The sequence below is a fragment of the Fusarium oxysporum genome, chromosome 1, assembly GCF_000149955.1.
Source record: "Fusarium oxysporum f. sp. lycopersici 4287 chromosome 1, whole genome shotgun sequence".
Classification (NCBI taxonomy): domain Eukaryota; kingdom Fungi; phylum Ascomycota; class Sordariomycetes; order Hypocreales; family Nectriaceae; genus Fusarium; species Fusarium oxysporum.
Window position 1 is genome coordinate 4,507,740 of NC_030986.1, and position 18,628 is coordinate 4,526,367.

At 48.5% G+C, this 18,628-nt stretch overlaps 6 protein-coding genes across 15 annotated transcripts; 4 read left to right on the plus strand and 2 right to left on the minus strand.

Annotated features, from left to right (window-relative positions):
• The first annotated feature begins 1,829 nt into the window (after positions 1-1,829).
• FOXG_00915 (uncharacterized protein) lies at positions 1,830-4,670 on the plus strand. The gene has a single exon (XM_018377567.1). It carries the CDS (start codon positions 2,036-2,038, stop codon positions 4,472-4,474), a length of 2,439 nt encoding a protein of 812 aa, XP_018233322.1. The 5' UTR covers positions 1,830-2,035; the 3' UTR covers positions 4,475-4,670.
• On the minus strand, positions 1,834-7,594 carry FOXG_00916 (CDF family cation efflux system protein). Its single transcript, XM_018377568.1, has 3 exons — positions 6,799-7,594; positions 6,646-6,729; positions 1,834-6,583 (listed from the first exon to the last, which is right to left on the minus strand). Exons 1-3 carry the CDS (start codon positions 6,940-6,942, stop codon positions 5,078-5,080), a joined length of 1,734 nt encoding a protein of 577 aa, XP_018233323.1. The 5' UTR covers positions 6,943-7,594; the 3' UTR covers positions 1,834-5,077.
• Positions 7,595-7,900: 306 nt separating this feature from the next.
• FOXG_00917 (uncharacterized protein) lies at positions 7,901-11,982 on the plus strand. Of its 5 annotated transcripts, XM_018377572.1 has the most exons (6): positions 7,901-8,582; positions 8,656-8,864; positions 8,917-9,911; positions 9,983-10,472; positions 10,526-10,620; positions 10,667-11,982. In XM_018377572.1, exons 3-6 carry the CDS (start codon positions 9,241-9,243, stop codon positions 11,691-11,693), a joined length of 2,283 nt encoding a protein of 760 aa, XP_018233327.1. In that variant the 5' UTR covers positions 7,901-8,582; positions 8,656-8,864; positions 8,917-9,240; the 3' UTR covers positions 11,694-11,982. The 5 variants fall into 5 exon arrangements, with proteins under 5 accessions (XP_018233327.1, XP_018233324.1, XP_018233325.1 ...); XM_018377569.1 differs by having other exon boundaries at positions 7,907-8,864; XM_018377570.1 differs by having other exon boundaries at positions 7,907-8,582; positions 8,656-9,911.
• A 50-nt stretch (positions 11,983-12,032) lies between these two features.
• On the plus strand, positions 12,033-13,490 carry FOXG_00918 (uncharacterized protein). The gene is made up of 2 exons (XM_018377574.1): positions 12,033-12,325; positions 12,384-13,490. Exons 1-2 carry the CDS (start codon positions 12,171-12,173, stop codon positions 13,201-13,203), a joined length of 975 nt encoding a protein of 324 aa, XP_018233329.1. The 5' UTR covers positions 12,033-12,170; the 3' UTR covers positions 13,204-13,490.
• A 942-nt stretch (positions 13,491-14,432) lies between these two features.
• FOXG_00919 (syntaxin 1B/2/3) lies at positions 14,433-17,074 on the plus strand. 6 transcript variants are annotated; one of them, XM_018377577.1, is made up of 6 exons: positions 14,433-14,705; positions 14,755-15,344; positions 15,507-15,511; positions 15,574-15,680; positions 15,745-16,518; positions 16,571-17,074. In XM_018377577.1, exons 2-6 carry the CDS (start codon positions 15,339-15,341, stop codon positions 16,807-16,809), a joined length of 1,131 nt encoding a protein of 376 aa, XP_018233332.1. In that variant the 5' UTR covers positions 14,433-14,705; positions 14,755-15,338; the 3' UTR covers positions 16,810-17,074. The 6 variants fall into 6 exon arrangements, with proteins under 6 accessions (XP_018233332.1, XP_018233331.1, XP_018233330.1 ...); XM_018377576.1 differs by having other exon boundaries at positions 14,433-15,344; XM_018377575.1 differs by lacking the exon at positions 14,433-14,705 and having other exon boundaries at positions 14,890-15,344; positions 15,739-16,518.
• A 161-nt stretch (positions 17,075-17,235) lies between these two features.
• FOXG_00920 (uncharacterized protein) lies at positions 17,236-18,365 on the minus strand. The gene is made up of 2 exons (XM_018377581.1): positions 17,432-18,365; positions 17,236-17,384 (listed from the first exon to the last, which is right to left on the minus strand). The coding sequence occupies exon 1, from the start codon at positions 18,227-18,229 to the stop codon at positions 17,516-17,518; it is 714 nt and encodes a 237-aa protein (XP_018233336.1). The 5' UTR covers positions 18,230-18,365; the 3' UTR covers positions 17,236-17,384; positions 17,432-17,515.
• Positions 18,366-18,628: the final 263 nt, after the last annotated feature.

Sequence of the window (18,628 nt, forward strand, 5' to 3'; positions counted from 1 at the left end):
TCCTCTGAAGTTCGAACCAAACTGGCAAGGGCAGTGGAACGAATGGACTTATATCGACTCAACTCATACTTGACTGTGATCGCCACGACCCCTTTTCGTTTTGACTGATAGCGGCGCAATAGAAGATGAATATGAGTGCTAGTGAACTCGAATCTGAGAACTATCAGGTCTTGAGGACAATAGATTTGCAAGATGTCTCAATTAATTCCTGAGTCTTCTGTTCAAGGTGAAGACTAATCTGTGACTCTTAATGCATTGCAGCCTCATCATAACCCAATGGATGATCATGAGATATGACTACTTAAACTAAAGTATATGAGAGCGCTTAGACAGCAGTTCAATACGAATAAGGTGTCTTGGGGATCACTTCGTCTTCATTTGCTCTTGGAAGGATACATGCTGTACTTTACGGTATTCCAAGTGCTTAGAAATTTCTTAAAAGGCATAATCTTAGTTAAAAAGTACTCGAGAAATGCCTGATTGAAGCAAGGTCAAATAGAAGCGTTTAAACATTCACGGCCTGAGCAAGACTGTAAAAAAGGGGCTGTGGTAGTACGAATACGTTTTACCAAGATAGCAGCCATCTAATTCCATAAGTGTGCCATTGGTCCTGATATTTATCTTCCGAATATAACTCTGGCTCCTTACTGAAACAATCTTGCTATAGAGAGCAGTTATCCTTCCGATGCTGGATCATTTAACATGTTGCCGACTTTTTGCTACTCATTTTAAGTCAAAGGTCTTACGCAAGTTTTTAGTACTAGCGATACCAATAGATCATCCATTGAGGATCCCAGAGAAGGCAAGAAACTTATGATCTTTATCCTAAATAATGAAGAGACTTTGGGGAGTTTAGCATAACTTAGTAGGCCTTTAGACCACGCGGATAGGTAGTTATTTTTGGCACCTTGAGTTCAAGGTCAGAAGTTTTCCTCCTCCCTGAGGTATCTTTAATAGACCTTTACGATATCATATAGTTGATCGAGGGAGTTGATTATACTAATACTTGGGCGGCTCCCATTACAGGAAGTTTTGTTTCAACAATAATACAGCCCGCTAAGGGCATGGATAGTTATCCTTGACTCTGGGGAATCCTTGCTTAGCTCATTGAAACGCATGACATCGCGAACCGTGCTATAGAACACTGATGCTACGTTCCACAGGCAGTTCGAATATTCAGAGGGTTCGGTCATGCCATGAAGAGACACTGCATTTCCGAGGACACTGATAATAGATAATAATCGGAAGTTACTCGTCATTTCAAGTGGGTACAATAGTTGTACGATGACCTGGCAACGCTGTTGTTTGAAGGTCTATGGATGAACATGTGGAGTATGGATGATCTTGAGTAACTGTTTATGGCTGGTATATAGAATTAAACTAGCCAGCTGACTCAATGTTTCATTTCTACGTGAGCACGAACTGACTCCAACTCGGACATTTATCAGAGACATGATTTAATAAAAATTCCCAGTAAAATAAGAGCAGTCTCAGAAACAATAGAATTGAATGCCCCGCTACTATCCTCGCTTAAACCTGCCACATGTTCATCGTGTCTCAATGAGTCCCTGGAAAGACTGGGGCATCGTGGATCTGAAGACCCAAGAATGGGGCTGGCAACAGCTGGCAGAAATGTAACGATATAAGTGTTGTTTCTCTCAGTAGTTGCCATTTCGATGGCCTTATTTTATTCCATAAGCTCGAGAATCGGACTTTGATAGATGATGAATGTATTCTATTGCACTGTACACTTCAAGGACGACCCCTGCAGTTTGCGTCAGTAAATGCCAACATTAGTGGCCTAACCTGGGCTCTCTCCAACTCCCAACAATGGATCAACCCACATCGGGATCGTGCGAGGGGCCTTTGTCTGAGCCATCCGCTTTCTTGTGTATCGTGATTGGAGAATTACTCACTGCCATCAGTCCGAGGCGGTGACTTCTCTACTGTTTTGATCTATAGTCTACTCACTCTATTCTGCCCTCACTCAATGGAGAGTTAGCCGTCTGCCTCTCAACACCCTCAATCAGACATCATGACCCACGACAGAGACACCCGTCGCGAAAGTCTCCGAGTGCCCCGCGCTCGTCCTCGTCGTGGCGTCTCCAGAAACTCTTCAGTACGCTCTTCAGCCAACTTAGACGAGCACCGCCTGTCTTCAGGCGCCCCAGCTACTGCGCAAGCTCTTCGAGCTGCTCCATCTCGCTTTTCCCTCAACGAACAGTTCGCTGCTACAAAGCAGGAGTTCGAATTCTGGGACGATGATGCTAGTTCGATCTACGAACGTGGAACGAGTGTTTCCGAGACGGGAGATCCAGACCTCGATGAGAAGGCTCCTTTGAGCTCAACTGAAGGTGGCTACGGACCTGTGCCTCATACACAAGATCTAGCACCTGGAGCAGAGGATCTGGACACCAATTTTTATGATCTTCTCTGTCTCCCACGAGACACTTCGGAGTTGTCGCAACAGCAGATCCGGAGCGCATACTACCGTCTGTTTATCCTCTTTTACCCGGACAGCTATCCTGAGCATTTGCGCCCCATAGCTCACCAGCAATTCCTCCGTGTTCAGGATGCTTTCGAAACACTCATTGATCCTGCGCGACGAGCTCAGTATGACCTCGACCAGTTCTTGGAAGCCGAAGAGACAGGCGCATCACAATCAGAATACGAGGTTGCCTTTAAAGAGGCTGTTTGGGACCGGTTACAGAACGGCATACAGACAAGCTCTGATCTGGGAATTCGACTTGATGCCTCTGGGTCGGGAAATGGCGCCTCAGGACTGCAAATCCTTGACTTTTCTCTCAGTCATTCTGTCACAGTCGACCTACCAGCGCTTCAGAAGCTCCTTCAACCGCAAGTAACACGACTAGCAAGTCTTGCTTCAAAGGAAGAGAAGGAGACAATCGAGAGTCCACCACAGCCTCGAATTCAAGTCGCAACACCCACTGTGACTGTAACTGGATCTACTTACGGCATCACACGGGATCTGTCCTTGGTACCAACATCACTATTGTACGATCGATATCAACCTCTGTTGCCTCTGCCAATCACCAGACAGAGACTCATGCAACTCGTTGAGAACAAGTTCGCTCCATTGGCCACTCTGCGATATCGACAAGAGTTTCTGAACCACTCACCTTCACCGTCCCCTGATAAGCTTAGGTGGATCAAGACAGCTGTTGAGCTCGAGTCAGATGTTCTGCCAGAGTTCTCCGTCACCAGCCGTCTTTATCATCACTTTCTCCTCCCCAAATTCTCAGAACCAACCATAGCCGAGGCTAGCATACAATCGTCGCGTGATTCCTCGTCGATTCAACCGCGTGTTGCTCTAGGTCTCTACCAGAATCTGCGACACGGAACAGGATTCCTGCGAGCAGACAGTGGTGACTGGAGCTTTGGGTCCAATCAATACTCTCATTTTTTCTCTGAACACTCAAGAATCAGTCCAGACTTCTTTAACGCCGAAGCCCCTGGAGCGACCCCGAACTTTGAACTAGGCTTCCGAACAGGACCATCAGACCGATTACCTGTACCAGGCTCGTCAGACTCTCCTGGCGATGAGGGTGGTATTAGGGGTCTCGACTACGAGATTAATTCTTGCAAGCATGGAAGCTGGGCTGTCTCTGCATCCGCTACACCAACTTCATTGGCCGGCGCTGTCCGATACAGCAAGGACCTGACTCTACCTTTCCAAACTCCTCCGACATCCCTGGATCCTGGTCTACCCTCAGCAGCCCGTGTAGAGGCTGAGCTCTGTTCCAACACATTCCAGGACCAGTATTTTGCCCTCCGCAATCTGTGGTCTGTTGGTCGTTTCGCGCGTGTTGGTCTTGAAGTCGGCATAAGTCTGCACAACCTTCACCTCTCCGTCTACTGGTCCCGCCTTGGTCAGCGTCTCAGTGTCCCTCTGCTCATAGCACCACGATCGCTTCTTGGATCTAGTGTTCTTTTCTGGGCTGGCGCCCTCCCCTTCGCTGGACTTGCAGCAGTGCAGCTTGGTCTTAACTATCGTCGCCGTCAACGAGTTTCACGATCTCACCGCCGCGTTCGCTCAGATGTCTCCTCAACTGGGACACCAGTCGCCATTGCTCGGCATAGATATGAGGCAGACAACATCACAACACTCCTCGCACATCCAGTAGAGGGTCGCCAGAAGCGTCAGATGGCACTTGGTGGTCTCGTTATCCTCAATGCTAAATACGGCATCCCTGATGAATACGGCATCCTCGCAACAAGCGATCAAGTTGCTGATGTCACAATCGCCGTTGCCGCCCTTATCAACGAATCATCGTATTCCAGCGGCCCAGCCCTAGTGATTCCCCGTGGCGTGCGCAAGAGTCGCCTACCAGGATTCTGGGACCCAGCTCCGGGCTTGGACAAGATTCTTCGCGTGGAGTATCTGTTCAAGGGTGACGCAGGCGTCGTCGAAGTCGGTAGCCGTGATGAACTCATCCTTCCGCCGCAAGCGTAGGTGTTGATTGACGCCCCTTATGAATGAGAAGATTGGAGTCATGCATTAAGTATAATCAAATGTAAAGAGAGATCGGGACGAGATGCACATCAAAGGAAAATGGCGTTGAATGGCGGTTTTGTATCACATCGAGGATATTTTCAAAATAAATAAATAAACAGACGTGCATTGCTAGTGATTACTATTTGTGCCTCTGGGAACGATATCATATTACGCAGGAAAAGCTCGACTAGACGTCCTTACTCAAGAAATAGCACAACAGCGCAAGCTACAAATGTTCAATGACTGCGAGAATAGATGCTGTAAGACAAAGAAAATTTCAATACGCATGATACCTACCGCTATCTATCGTACAAGACAAAAAAAGGTACCATCTACCTCTCGAATACCACATATTCTCGTGCCAAATGTTGCCCAACAATAAGACTACCCCATATGAGAGTCTATCTTTCCGCACGATAGAACGCCGAACCCTTTTTAGTTTAAAGACCAAGGAGAAATTATCCGCTGTATGTAGTAAAGAGAGAAATAGGTGCGGGTGCCAAGGGCCAAAACACCATAAAAGCAAAGCCCGGAACAAAACCCGAGGTGCTAGGTAGTGGATTAGTGCTGGTGGTTGTTGCCGTGATCGTGACTGTGGTCATGATCGTGCGCATGAGGGCTAGTGGCGCTGTGTGACGATTCACTACATCGTCTTGTTGACGAAGCCTTGGATGACGAGTCGGCAGGGCAGCAACCCTGGGCCTGGCAGTCATCGATACACTCAAGGAGGCAACTATCACCCTTGTTGAGATCAGCAGGACCATCTAGGGACAGAGCAGCAGCTTCCGCATCGTGTGAGTGCTTCTGATCGAAGCAGAACTCGGGCTGTATCGTAGCGCTGTGAATGCCGAACCCATGGAGACACTTCCGAGCTCGACGGGCCAGCTCCATGTACTTCTCGCCACTGTGAGAATCAATGGGGAAAGACACTTGGAGGTGCATGCTAGCGACAAGTTTGGTGTCTGAGAGTTGCCAGACGTGAATATGGTGGCAAGTAATAACGCCGGGAAGAGCTTCGATGTCTTGTCTAATCTCAGGGACGCTGATGTGCTCAGGAGTGGCTTGTAGAAGAACACGGGCAGTGCCTCGGGTGAGAGGAATGCAGGTCTTGAGGATAATAGCAGTGATGAACAGGGAGACGGCGGGATCAGCGTAGACTTTGCCAGGCCAGTCCGTCAGCCAGATAATGAGAGCCGTGACCATGACACCTATGTTGCCAAGCATGTCTCCAATGACGTGGAGAATCATAGCATTCATACCCATATCAGCGTGGTTATGGCCGTGGCTATCCTTCTTGCCAGCTTTCTTGGGAAGAGTGTGGTGGTGGCCGTGATGAACGCTCGAGTCTCGTCTAGGTCGTCGAGAGTGGGAATGAGAGTGAGAGCCTTTTCTATTGTGACCAAGCGAAGAACCCTTCTTAGCAACGTCTTTGAGAAGAGGTGACTCCTCATGCGCCTCGTCCTCTTCCATTATCAAAGAGTTCTCGGCGTCGGTCTCGCTCTCGCTAGTGCTTTCGTTGGTCTCACCACGCGTAGCTTCGATGATGCTTTGTCGGAAACTTGCTGGGTGAATGCTCAAGTCATCGAGACTAGCGAAACGCGCATGTCCACTCCTACCGGATCGATGATAGTCGCGGCCTCGTGTGGATGCATCTCGGCTGTGTCGCTGTTCGCTGGATTTGCCGTTGGACTTCTTAGAAGCTGTTGCACGGCGAAACACAGCCTCGGGTAGAACCTCAGCAGCACGGCCACTTTCGTCTGCAAGAGTGCCCTGGGTTTGGTAACCGGCGTTGCCTTCCTCCTCGTCGTGGGCGTGGGCGTGAGAATGTCCGTGATCATGATCGTGGTCGTGCTCGCCGGGTCCATGAGAGTGGCCATGGCCGCCGAGGACAAAGAAACCGACAAAGTTGGAGAACAGGCCGGCAGAACCAACAATGAGCATGAGCTTGGGGTTATTGATCTCGGGGGGTTCGATGAATCGGGTCAATGCTTCGAGGACGATGGAAACACAGAGGGCGATAAGGAAAACGGCGTTGAAAAAGGCACCAAGAATCTCTGCGCGAACCCACTAGAAGACAGTTAGACATGCGCATCAGCATTAAAGGGGACGCGATGGTTTGGAAGACGTACGCCAAAGGTGAATTCGTCAGTGGAAGTCTTTTGTGCGGCTGACACAGCCCAGAGGCCGATAACCAACGAGATGATATCATTGAGCTGCGCAGAGTTAGCTGATGTTCTATCCATCGATTCGCATGCAGCGCGAAACAGATGCGATTGACTGACCATGTGAAAAGCATCGGCCATGAGGGCCAGCGAGTGGGCAAGGAAGCCAGAGACAATCTCGACGAGGAAAAACAATGTGTCAATGGCTATCATCACCTTGATCCTGGTACTCTTGGACCAAGCCATCTTTTGAAGAACACCCATGGCGAAGAAATGACACAAGCACCAAAGAGGGTGCTCACTCTTGTCGTGGGAAAAGGATAATGAAAGTCAAGTTTGTTGGTGTTGAAGATGGAGAAAAAGAGCCCGGGAGCTGGAGGGGGAACCTAGTGAAATGGCCACGGGCTGCAGGAGATTTCAGCGACTTTTAGGTTAGTTACGATGACGGAATGCGACAGTGGAGGCTGCTGATCCCTAGACCAGGGATGAGATAGGAGCTGCAGACTGAGACAAGCAAGGGCTGGTTACACAGATGTGAGAGATGTTTCTCAGGTATGTAAATCCCCGTGTCATACAGTACAACAGACTGTCACAGGAAAGGAAACATTGGGCTCGAAGCAACGAGACGAAGAAAGCTCAGGTCAAAGAGCTGATTAATTTTATTGCATAGTTTGTCATTTATTAGTGGCAATTCAATGGTTAAACGGCACGGCATTCGACGATCGAGACTAACAAGGTGACAGAGCTTTTTCGGTTGCGGGCGATACATTACCAGCCTAGATCAGATTGGTTCTCTTTTCTTTTAGTTAGCAGCGTAATTAGCGTAGACAGTTTCTACTAAGAAACATTAGAGAGGTGAGACAGGGCTGGCGCTATATATCGTTAGTTAACGGCATGTCTTAGCTCACTGTCGACTCCGGCGCCCGCTCTTTAAAGGCAGCTAGCCCGTGAATCAGCACTCTCCAGGGTCCCTAGCACCCAGTTCAGCGAGTTATGATAAACGTTACCACGTATAAGCTTAGTCCGACTACCTACGGGTCAAAGTTTGGTTACGACGGACTTCGAGTCAAAGATACTCGGTTCGGGATATATTCCAATAAAGTTCAGTAGGAAGAGTCCGGTCAGCCGGTTCGGCAACAGACCCGTTCGCCACTGGGGCTGACTCCGACTTCGGTAAATGGGTAGTTCCATCCAATCCACTTCACTTAGACAAATGCATCCATTGATATGGAGAAACACTTGCAAACTAGAAACATGGGAAGTTTCTGTGAACCTTTTCTTAGCAGTCGACTATTTTGAGACCTCCGACAGATGTTTGATGTTGCCGCAATTAGATTGTGCAATCCGACGCTATACTACCAACCTAAGGTGCTACCCTCCACTCCTAACAAGTATCTTATGTATCCAACAAGCCACCCTGTTTTCCCACCTCTCGCAAGGAAAACAGCATCAGCTCAAGTTCCCCATCTGAACTTTCTCGTTGGATGAGCATCCATTGAATCGTGGGGGCTGCGGGTTTCGACCGTCTTTACCGCAGCTCAATTATTTAAACCCCAGTTGATATTGCAAAAATCCCCGGAACGGTTACAGCTCTTCCGAGAGACAACTGTCGAACCACATATCATATTGTGGCTACACGGTAACTGGTTCACTCGGCTGTTTTGCGCATCTTTACCGTTCTGTGTGGCTCCTTGCATTAGATACCGCTGTCTCTGACCCAGCCATGCAGCCAGCCTCAGTCTTTCAGCTTTGTCCGGCACATGCCAACTATTGAAAGGGGCACGCCTAGCATGGCTGCGCCCAAAGCCACAGCGCAGTGAATACGAGCCGTGCTGCAAGGCGTACAGTCCGGACTGATAGTATGTTTTTCTATCAGGATCTCATGATAAGAAATTCTTATTTCGGTTGGTAAATCAGTTTTACGTGAGATAAGCTGTTTTCATTTGGCTGATTCATTTTGTTTATGATCACCGATAGGACTGGCGCTTCGATCCTGTGCATTGTCCAACATGACACCAAAATCGATGACGGATTGCCAAATTAGTTACAACACAAGATTGGAACTTATGAGGGCTACATACTCATGTATCTATATATATACAATCAAATAGCCTAGAGAATCGCGTGCCCTGTATTTCATCTGCCACAAGCAATTTTGCATTGTAAGATAGGAACTGTAGGGTATGGTAGTTGCAGCCTGTTCATGATTTCACACTCGGTGGAGCTGACGACGTTTAGCGCCTCCAACGGCCCGCACCCGCACCCGTACCCGTCTTTAACAAGCGCCGGGCGCCTCATGATGCATACAGAATTGAATGCATTGTTATTCTCCTGGTTCCATTGTGAATACAACTGACTGACTGTCCGTCTCTGGGCACATAGAAACAAAATACTAGTGGTACTGGGTATAGTTAGTATTTTGGGAGGCCTAACATGGTACGTCGCCTGATCATGATGTGAAACATTACAAAGGCACCCATCCATAATTCAACAAGTGCTGCGGTTTGCCGCCCATCTTTCTATGGTCACTACTATACGCGCCTTTCAACCCCGGATAGCGACATGGATAGACCCAAGCAGGTAGGCTGGTTGGTTAACCGTGTCCCACAGAGCCAACAATCTTGTTGGTTGCGATTCGTGATAGAGGCAGTGCTCTTGTCTGTTGGGTTCTTAACAACTCATCCACACCTTAGAAGCTGGTTGTTTTTCCATATTCTCAATATAACTGTATATTACTATTTATCCTTTATTTTGGTTGTTGGCTTCTGCCATAAGCATTCATCTTCTGACTCACAACGGAGGATGGAGGCCGCCGCAAGCATTATTGCATTTGTCCAAATCTCGACAGAAATTGGGAAATGTATCATCAAGACGAAGAAGTTGTGGGACCAAGCCCAAGATCTACCTCAGGAAACGCAGCTTCTTTTAACACGTCTACAAGGCTATAAATCTATATTTGAAGCCCTAGATCAGCAATATCCGAACCAGCAATCTTTCAACATGCTGCCTACATTTTCGCCGGTGCAAGATAACTTGCGAGCTTCAATGGAGGCGCTAGAGTTGCTTAGACAAAACGCAGATTATGTATCCTCGAAACTCGAAGTCAAGGCTGGGCTGAAGCGGAAGCTTGCCGCTGTGAAGATAGCCATTGGAAAGGAAAGCTCAGATCGACTCATCACCCGACTGAACGAGTCAGTAACATTACTGGGCTTGGCGCTAACGGCTTGGAATATGTAAGTCCTGACATGACGGGGACTAATCCGGAATCCGTTTGCTGAGTAGTAACTAATGTATATTCGTTGAGGACCATCACGATAATGACACCTGATCTAATTGCAACTCAACTCACCAAAACACTCAAGGACCATTGCGAAAGCTCTAAATTTGACAAGAAACCACTGATCGAAGCCCAAAAGCAAGATGAATCTCACTGCGATGTCATAGAGATTGATGAAGGTCAACTGTCATGTATACCGAGACACGATGCAAAGCTCAACAAGATATATACCCCTTCGAAATTCGGTCGATTCGCCATGGCATATGCTACTACCACTGGTGCGTGGCAGGCGTATCTCCAGTTGCCAAGTTGGCTTTCATCATCCGTACATGAACTACAATCTACTCCGACTGGCTGCGGTTGGACATACAACTATCGAGTGTACAATGTCGTTTCATCTGAATCTGATATTATCCAGAGAATACGAGAAGGAGATAGGGCTGGCGTTCGCGAACTATTCGGAACCCGAAAAGCATCTCCATTCGACAAAGATGAGTTTGGGCACTCGCTTCTTTATGTATGGCACTACCACTGAGCAGTGTTGGGATTGGCCACTAATTCGACTTATAGCACGCCGCGAATAGCAAAAACTTTGATATCTGTCAGTTGCTGCTAAGCTTGGGGCTTCATGAAGCTTTGCTTGAGAAGGCTCACCGACCTGGAGAGTAAGTCTGAAATAATGGAAAGCGATAAGTTCTGACATGCCCTCAGGAGTCCATTGGCACCGCCAGTGTTCAATCCCAATCGAAGCCACCCAGAGAAAACATGGCTAAAGATTGCAGGCTTATTCCAGTCATACATGGATGAGCCAGAGACAAGCATGGTTCTGCGTATGTTCGACTATCATAGAGAATGCGATTATGGCGACGAGTACATTAGAATCTTCCAGCAAAGATTCTTGCCCAACTTCTATAATGGCCCGCTCATTCATCGCCTGGAAGCTTTCCGGCTTGGATCTTTTCATTGTCAAACTTCAACAACACTCTCCTCCCTCATCGCACGAGATAAGAAGATCACCAGCTTCGACGTTAGCGAATCAAGTCGCACTGGGGTTTCACTCATGCACTCGGCAGCTGTGGCATTCGGCATTCGTTTCGCAGACGAAGTCCTTCCGTGGGTGAGAGGCTGGGCCATGTGGAATTTATCACCCTTTAACAAGGGATGGAGTCACTTGGTGCTAGAGGTAGCCTCAGTTGCCAGACAGGAAGATTTACACACAGTTGAGACAGTACAGCCCTGGGACGTATATCAGGTTCCAACTTGGAAAGGCACACCACTGATCTCAGTCATTGGTGGGGCTCTTTGCTATCTTTCGCCTGATATTGAATTCTTTCGTTGGGATAAAGTGTTCCAAAGTTGCATCCAGAAGTGGGTTTCAATCTTGCAGGAGAGCGGAGTTGACCTGATGCTCTATGGAGAACAAGAATCCATCAACATTAGCAAATACTTTCGCGCAGCTTTCGATTCAGACGCAATCGAGGCATCGAGGAACGAAATACGGAACGTGCTGCCGTCATCGAGCGCGGAACTTACCTTTAGACGAGCAGAGCGCTCCGATCGAAAGATGTGGAACAACAACCATTGGATACCGATTCGACTTTTAGAACTCAAGTTTGGTCCGACCCCTAGTGAATGGGAAATTGTTTGGGTGCCAGAATTTGAATGGATGGCAAATGAGTTCTGGCAGATGATGGAGAAAGAGACCATCATAATGCCTGGGTCGTGGATTGATGAGTGAATAGATTGGCTACTCATGATAAGCGACGCAAACAAAGAGCACAATTTATGATGCCGCAGTTGCGACGATACTAATAATCGTGGTTTATCTGACTACGTAGCTGTGGAATGTCAATGCTTATTGTTTGTGTCATGAAGCAACGACATGATAGAGACCCCCGCATTCTCATCAGTACTGTAAGTGGGCATACCCCGGTACGCCAGATGTCTCTAGAACTATGTATAAACTCTCGTGTGTTATTATCCAACCATTTTGAGGTCATGCCCATGATGAACAATCACAGCATGAGGGCGCCTAAACGTGCTGTACCCCGCTACGTGAGGCGGGGCAAGAGGTAAGGTTATGACATACACATACATGGATCTGTTCCTACCCAACTTACTTTGATCCTCTGTCTAATCATACCTAGTTCTGCTTAATATATCCTCGGTTATCATCACCAGAACTGTCATTCTATTTTAAAACCCTCATTCCGAAATGACGACTATCCGACCAGCAGAAAAGGCCGGCCACTGGTACGAGAAAGACCCGGCAAAGTTACGCCTCGAGCTGCAGAGCTATCTAACGGCAGTCCCGGAGAGTTTGGAAGGAGTTTCATTGCCCATTCCCGAAGCTCGTGTTATAATCGCGCCGTGAGTTTACCTGCTAAGCCCATTGATATACTCTTGAGCTGACGATAATATACCGCAGCCATGCGGGCTATCAATTCTCTGGGCCGTGTGCAGCTTGGGCGTACAAGACTCTTGACTTGAGCCATGCTAAGCGTGTCATCGTCCTGGGTCCATCTCATACTTACTATCTCGAAGGATGTGCAGCCACTACCTTTGGAAGGTATGCAACACCATTTGGCGACTTGGAGATCGACCAGGAAGTGGTCAGAGAGCTCCAGGATGCCCTAGAAATGGAGACTATGCCCAAACGCCGCGAGATTCAGGAACACTCCCTTGAGATGCACATGCCATATCTTTATCTCCGCTGTCAGGAGTCATTTGACTCGCCTGACAAATTTCCTAAGATTGTGCCTGTGCTTGTAGGCAGTAACAACGGGGATGAGGAGAATGTCATAGGACGAGCTTTACTGCCATACCTCAGAGACCCGGAGAACGCCTTTATAATCAGCTCCGATTTTTGTCATTGGGGCCCTTATTTCAACTACTTACCCTACTCACCCACGAAAAGTCCTTCTGATCTGACACACTTGAGAAAGGATGACCCCAGACCCAACGGTCCCCCGATTCACGAGACGATTAGAGTCATCGACGAAGCAGCCATGGATGCCGTTGAGAGTGGCGTTCATGCAGATTTTCTTGCCACTCTACGACAAACCCATAATTCGGTATGCGGGCGACACCCTATCGGAGTTATGATGGCGGCTTTGGAGCAGCTACGCAAGCAGCCCGAGTACGAAGACAAGGGACGATTCCGTATCCTCAAATATGACCGCAGCAACTTGGTCGATATACCGAATGATTCCAGCGTTAGCTATGTGTCTGCATATGCTGTTCTTTGAGTATGGGATTTCAACATGTTGGCGTTTTGATGTGGTGGAATGATAGTCTTTGAAATCAGATGGATTATCCAATGTCTGTGCTGGACTCATGATCGGGGAAGAAGTTGTACTGTCATTAGGCGACTCCGGGGAGCGAAGAGATTGGGTCACCGTTAACAGATATGCAACTAAATAACATGATATTGGTAGGAACTGCAGTCCGCAAATGATACGAGAATTCAAAGTCATTGTTTGTTCAAGTAAGGTTCTCGGAATAAGCCTAGGGTAGAGCCCGTCGGAAACGGAGTTGGGAGGTCTGTTGGCTTGTGCTGCGCAATAAGTTTCTGCGGCCTGAAAGATGAGATGGACGGCTGGAAGGGTGTCAAGTGTCCCGTCTTTTGAACGGCAGAGTAAGACGAAGCATCCATTTGTTGGTGGAGCTGGCCAAGGGCATAAGCTACGGGAAATTACGAGGTGCATATAAATATCCTGGCTTCTCTGACAAAAGGGTTGCCTCTCACTGTAAGGCTGATATAAACGTTTCCGTGCTCGACTCTATACCAGACATAGGACAAGATGAGCGATGGTTTCTCGATCCGAAAATACCACGAATAACGAATAGCTTCCTTGGCAATGCCGCTCCAGACCCACGCGGCGAAGCTTAAGTTCATTGTTCGAGACCCCCTGCTCAAGGTCAATCTCGAAAGGGTGGGCGCCATTTTGCAGAGCTGAAGGACTAGCGCAGGATCGCAGGGCTCACTCAGGTGGAGGTTGTCAGCCTGCAGATGAACGGATTCGATTGCTTCAATTAGCGGATGATACCAGAGACTTTGTTTATGGATCAGAGTTTGAAGCTTTTGGTGATGATGTCGGATAGTGCCGGTGATTGCGATCATAGTTGGAGGCAAAGAGAGATTGGACATAAAACACCAGACTTGTTACAGAATTCTCAGTCAGACTCTGAAGAAACCAGGATTAATGGAAAGCAGGCGCCCAAGGGTGAAACAGTGGAGAATGCGTCACCAATGAACGATGCTATCGAGGGACAGTGGTTATTTCGGGATTGCCCCTTGTTCAGGGGTGTTGGACAAAATAAGATAGCAAGATTGATGGTTTTATTTGGTGGTAGCGTGTAGGCTTGAATCTGTCTTCTGTTCTCCCTCTAAGCCAAAATCATGTTAAGCTCATTTATAGCTAGGTTGCTGCAGGTATCTGGTGCCATTCTATGATAATCCAATTGAATAAGTGTCGCATGATTGACCAGACTCTCAAAGTGTTTCTGGCTGTTGCAGCTCTGGTTTTGAGCACCTTTATCATCGCATCGCGTACGATCAAAGGGGCTGTTTTGAAGCTGATCATGACGATGCGAACCTTGGCACTCGGCCAAAACAACCAGAGAAACAGAGTCTCTTACGTAGCCGTCGACACTAGAGGTCGCAACTGGAATCAGATTTGCATCTCTTATCCCGACTATTGGACCCTGCATCGCCGTCCAAGAGAGCAAAGGGGCTTGCACATACGGAGTAAGCAAGGTGCTTGTACGGAACAGGGCTAAGCTAAGGTAATCTCTAGCCCACTAAAGGCAGTGAGCGGCGTCCAAGCGCCAGTGCCTTAGCCTCCACTCTCACCCCAGGCCCGCTAACATTTCAGTGGCTAAGTGCTACTCTGCCACTGCCACTGCCGCTGCTACTCAACACCTCCACTAATCTCGTCTCGCACTTGGGCTGGGCTCGCACTCCCATTCCTGGCCGGGGCCTTCCTTGCCATCTCCCGTCACGTCTCATTTGCACCTGGCCTTGATCCTATTTTTCTGACCTTAACTCTACACCCTCCCTCGTCTTACTCAACTCTTTTTTTACTTGCCGTCTTTTCCTTTTTTACCTTTTTCTATCTCGTCAGTAGTTTACGCAAGTCCCGATCATTCTTCTCTTTGATCGTATATATACACGAGTCTTACTCCTTTCTCTTTGCTGCGCGACGAGAAACGCTCACTCTAAACCTCTTCCTTGGCAACTCGACTCGATACGAAAAGCGACGAGAAAACAAACAATTAATCAAAGACAATCCTCGAAGAACGACTAACCTCCGGTGAAAGGAGGTAAAATCTGTCGAAAACTAAACAGACAATACAGCAGAGCTCCAGCTCAGTCACAACAATGAGTGTTAGTTTGCGCCTCCTATCCAACCCTCTCCTGTCGATCCCGCTTCAATTTTGAGTGTTTCCCATGCGATGCCAATTGAGCTTGTAGCCTATCGCGACCTGCTGTTTTCTGTTCCAATTGCCCTAACCTTTTTCATGAATAATCTGCTGACTTTTGTTATAGTACGGGTATGTTTTGCCTGAGTTATTGCATGTATCTTACTCGGTTTGCTTACTGACTCTGACAACAGATACGGTGGCCAAAATCCATACGACTCCCCTGACCAGGGCTATGGTGGTAACAATGGCTACGGCAATGGCGGTGGCTACAACAGCCCACCCGCTCAGGGTTATGGAGGTGAGAATTTTGGACTCAAAGGGTTGTCCTCTTCCACCACATGCTGACATGGCTTGAGGGATAGGTAGCGTCGAGATGGCTCCCCTTGCCCACAACGCCGGCGGCTTTGGCCAAGGCGACCCCAACGCCATTCTCAATGAGTGCCGCGACATCGACCGTGGAATCGACACTGTCGAACAGAACTTGGAACAGCTCCGTATGATCCAACAGCGAACTCTCGACGACGCCGATAGCTCAGGTTCCAGTGCCGCCAGCCGCCAGCTCGACTCACTTTCCGCTGATACCATGTCTCTCTACCGTGAGCTCACCGAGCGAGTCCGCACCGTCAAGTCTAACCCTGAGGCGAAATCGCCAAAGAACAACCCTCACGTCACCCGCATTGACCGCCGTCTCAAGGCTGCCATCACCCAATACCAGCAGGTCGAGTCGCAGTTCCGAAAACGCACACAGGATCAGATGGCCCGCCAGTACCGCATTGTGCGCCCAGATGCCTCGGAGCAAGAGATTCAGGCTGCTGTCGAGGACACTACTGGAGGTCAGGTCTTTAGCCAGGCCATGATGCAGAGCGATCGCCAGGGTCGTGCCCGTGCTGCCCTGAGCGCTGTTCAGGACCGTCACCAGGCTCTCATCAAGATCGAGCAGCAAATGGTTGAGCTGGCTCAATTGTTCCAGGATATGGACACCCTCGTCGTTCAGCAAGAAGCTGCCGTCACCCAAATTGAACAGAAGGGCGAGGAAGTCGTTGAGAATCTCGACAAGGGTAACGAGGAGATTGGTGTGGCCGTCAACACTGCCCGCAAGACACGCAAGAAGAAGTGGATCTGCTTGGGTATCTGTGGTATGTATTTGCGACCCCAACTTGATGTGAGGCACCTCACTAACTTGTCCAGTTGCTATCATTGTTGTTATTGTCATTATTGTTCTCATCTACATCTTCGTCATCAAGGGACAGAACAACAACAACAAGAAGCGAAGTATCGAGGCAGCCATTGGCAGCTTGCCCGTTATGCACACAGCTGTCCTACCTGCTCGCTTAGCCCGTCGTGTTGCTGCCGACAACACAGCATCCTCTCTGCTCAACAGCGTTGGCGGAGGGCGGTTCCATCTACCTCAGCTACTGCGGAACTAGGTAGGAGTCGAACGATGAGAGAATGGCTCGGAGGCGATTGTCTTCGAATGACGACAAGGCGACACTTGTACTCATTGAGGAATATATACGCGCTCCAGAGAAGTGGGCCGGGATCATGTGGAGGTAAAAGCAGTGTTAGAGCTGTATTTGTGTTTTGCGTATTCCCATTGGATTTGGATCATAACTGTTGCTATAGCCCGATAGCCCGTCTTTTTTTTCTCTTTGTTGATACAACCGGGTTTGACTCTGCCACTCTTCTGGCGTTCAGGACTACAGCCAAAACCGTACTACTTACAGCATGTCATTGTTTGATTGTCGCCATAAAAGTGGCGCTCTCCAATCATGGTACAATAGGGCGATATTTGAAGGCGGGAGGTTGGTTGATACATTGTAAAATGCATTGCTAACTCAAAGTTCGGCGCTGCCCTGACAAAACCTATACGCCAAGCTGTATTCATTCATATTCAAAGGTGTCTGGTCCACCTGAAACTGTGATGACCCATATTCTTACCAGGGCATCTAAGTATATTGTCGGTGCCGAAGTTTCAAAAGTTTTAGTCTTGGAGAATCACAATCTGTAGGTGCGTTAGCATGGTGCAAACGATAACAGTATGCAACTCACCACTGTTGATGGCACATTTCCATCTTTGCCGATACAGAATCTCAAACTCATTAAAGCAAACGGAACTTCTCGAGTGAGTTCCTATCAATCGTTCCCTGCTTTTGCCTTCCCCTTCCCCTCGTCCTCATTGTAGTCTACCACCGCTTCATCAGGTGCACCGTCGTCTTCTTCTGCATCGTGAATATCTTCATCCTGTCCTATTACCGCACGCCTCTTTTCAGCCTCATCAACCACCTTCTTTAGCACTCCCATCCGTCTGCGGAACTCTTCGGCCAAGACATCGACATCCTCCCCTCCTATGGCACCACTGCCAGAGCTAGGTAGGGACTCGGGTCGCATTTCAACGGGCTCACGCTCGACGCCTTCAACACGGAGCATTAAAGCGCCAGCACCTCCGTTCTCTTCACCCTCGCTCTGTTGGACAGCTACGCTAGAGTTTGTCACGGCGAAATCGGGCGTTAGACTGGCGGCCCAGGATACAGCCCATCGGTTCGACTCGCCTTCGGGAGCTGGCGCGAGATCTACGACAAGGGGTCGGTGCGACGGGTCTTGAGCACCGGCTGCGAGGATCGAAGGGTCATCATCGGAGAAGACGTAGTAGACGCGAGGGTGCACAGTAGTATTTGTAGTTGAGTTGGTCAGGAGAGTGAATAATGGTTCGAAAGGAGGCATCGGGTTCTCGATAGCTTCGTTCTCTTCGTCTGGAGTTTGATTATGAGAAAACTCCAGATCCAGGCCTTGTACAGAAGACGCCGTCGCAGCCTCCGGGGGAGACGGAACCCTATCGGTTCCAGACATCTTGGTAGAATGTATGTATTGTTGAGCTTCTGTAGTGATGAGAAGACGATGTCCAGTCCCGGGGCATCTTTAATCGGCGATGATTTGTCCTTCGACACTGTTATTTGTTCGTGTTAAGCTGCCGAGCTCTGTAGGCTGCAGAGTCGTGGGATGACGGAAGGAGCTCTTTATCTTATCGCCACGTGGATACTGTCTAATGCACGTCTAACCCAAGCACAAGCAAACTAGCAACTTTCTTACCGACCTTAACCGGACCGTGATTTGATATAGAGCCATCTATATATATATAATTATGGATCGCGTAGCTAGTGATATCATTTTCAAGTGCCAGTAGATCAAGTTTGGTTATTGTTGTGATGTACTTGTTGTGGCTCCAACGGTTTCCCTGCAGGGGTAGCC

Bases quoted from the DNA above. Each gene is read 5' to 3' on its own strand.
- FOXG_00919 (XM_018377575.1), top strand. The intron at 15,681-15,738 runs GTGAGAATTTTG...ACATGGCTTGAG, and splicing joins ACCCGCTCAGGGTTATGGAG to GGATAGGTAGCGTCGAGATG. The intron at 16,519-16,570 runs GTATGTATTTGC...TAACTTGTCCAG, and splicing joins GATCTGCTTGGGTATCTGTG to TTGCTATCATTGTTGTTATT.
- FOXG_00920 (XM_018377581.1), bottom strand. From the start codon at position 18,229: ATGTCTGGAACCGATAGGGTTCCGTCTCCCCCGGAGGCTGCGACGGCG.
- FOXG_00918 (XM_018377574.1), top strand. From the start codon at position 12,171: ATGACGACTATCCGACCAGCAGAAAAGGCCGGCCACTGGTACGAGAAA. The intron at 12,326-12,383 runs GTGAGTTTACCT...AATATACCGCAG, and splicing joins GCTCGTGTTATAATCGCGCC to CCATGCGGGCTATCAATTCT.
- FOXG_00916 (XM_018377568.1), bottom strand. From the start codon at position 6,942: ATGGGTGTTCTTCAAAAGATGGCTTGGTCCAAGAGTACCAGGATCAAG. The intron at 6,730-6,798 runs GTCAGTCAATCG...AACTCTGCGCAG, and splicing joins TGGCCGATGCTTTTCACATG to CTCAATGATATCATCTCGTT. The intron at 6,584-6,645 runs GTACGTCTTCCA...ACTGTCTTCTAG, and splicing joins CTGACGAATTCACCTTTGGC to TGGGTTCGCGCAGAGATTCT.
- FOXG_00915 (XM_018377567.1), top strand. From the start codon at position 2,036: ATGACCCACGACAGAGACACCCGTCGCGAAAGTCTCCGAGTGCCCCGC.
- FOXG_00917 (XM_018377572.1), top strand. From the start codon at position 9,241: ATGGATAGACCCAAGCAGGTAGGCTGGTTGGTTAACCGTGTCCCACAG. The intron at 10,473-10,525 runs GTATGGCACTAC...TTCGACTTATAG, and splicing joins TTGGGCACTCGCTTCTTTAT to CACGCCGCGAATAGCAAAAA. The intron at 10,621-10,666 runs GTAAGTCTGAAA...ACATGCCCTCAG, and splicing joins AAGGCTCACCGACCTGGAGA to GAGTCCATTGGCACCGCCAG.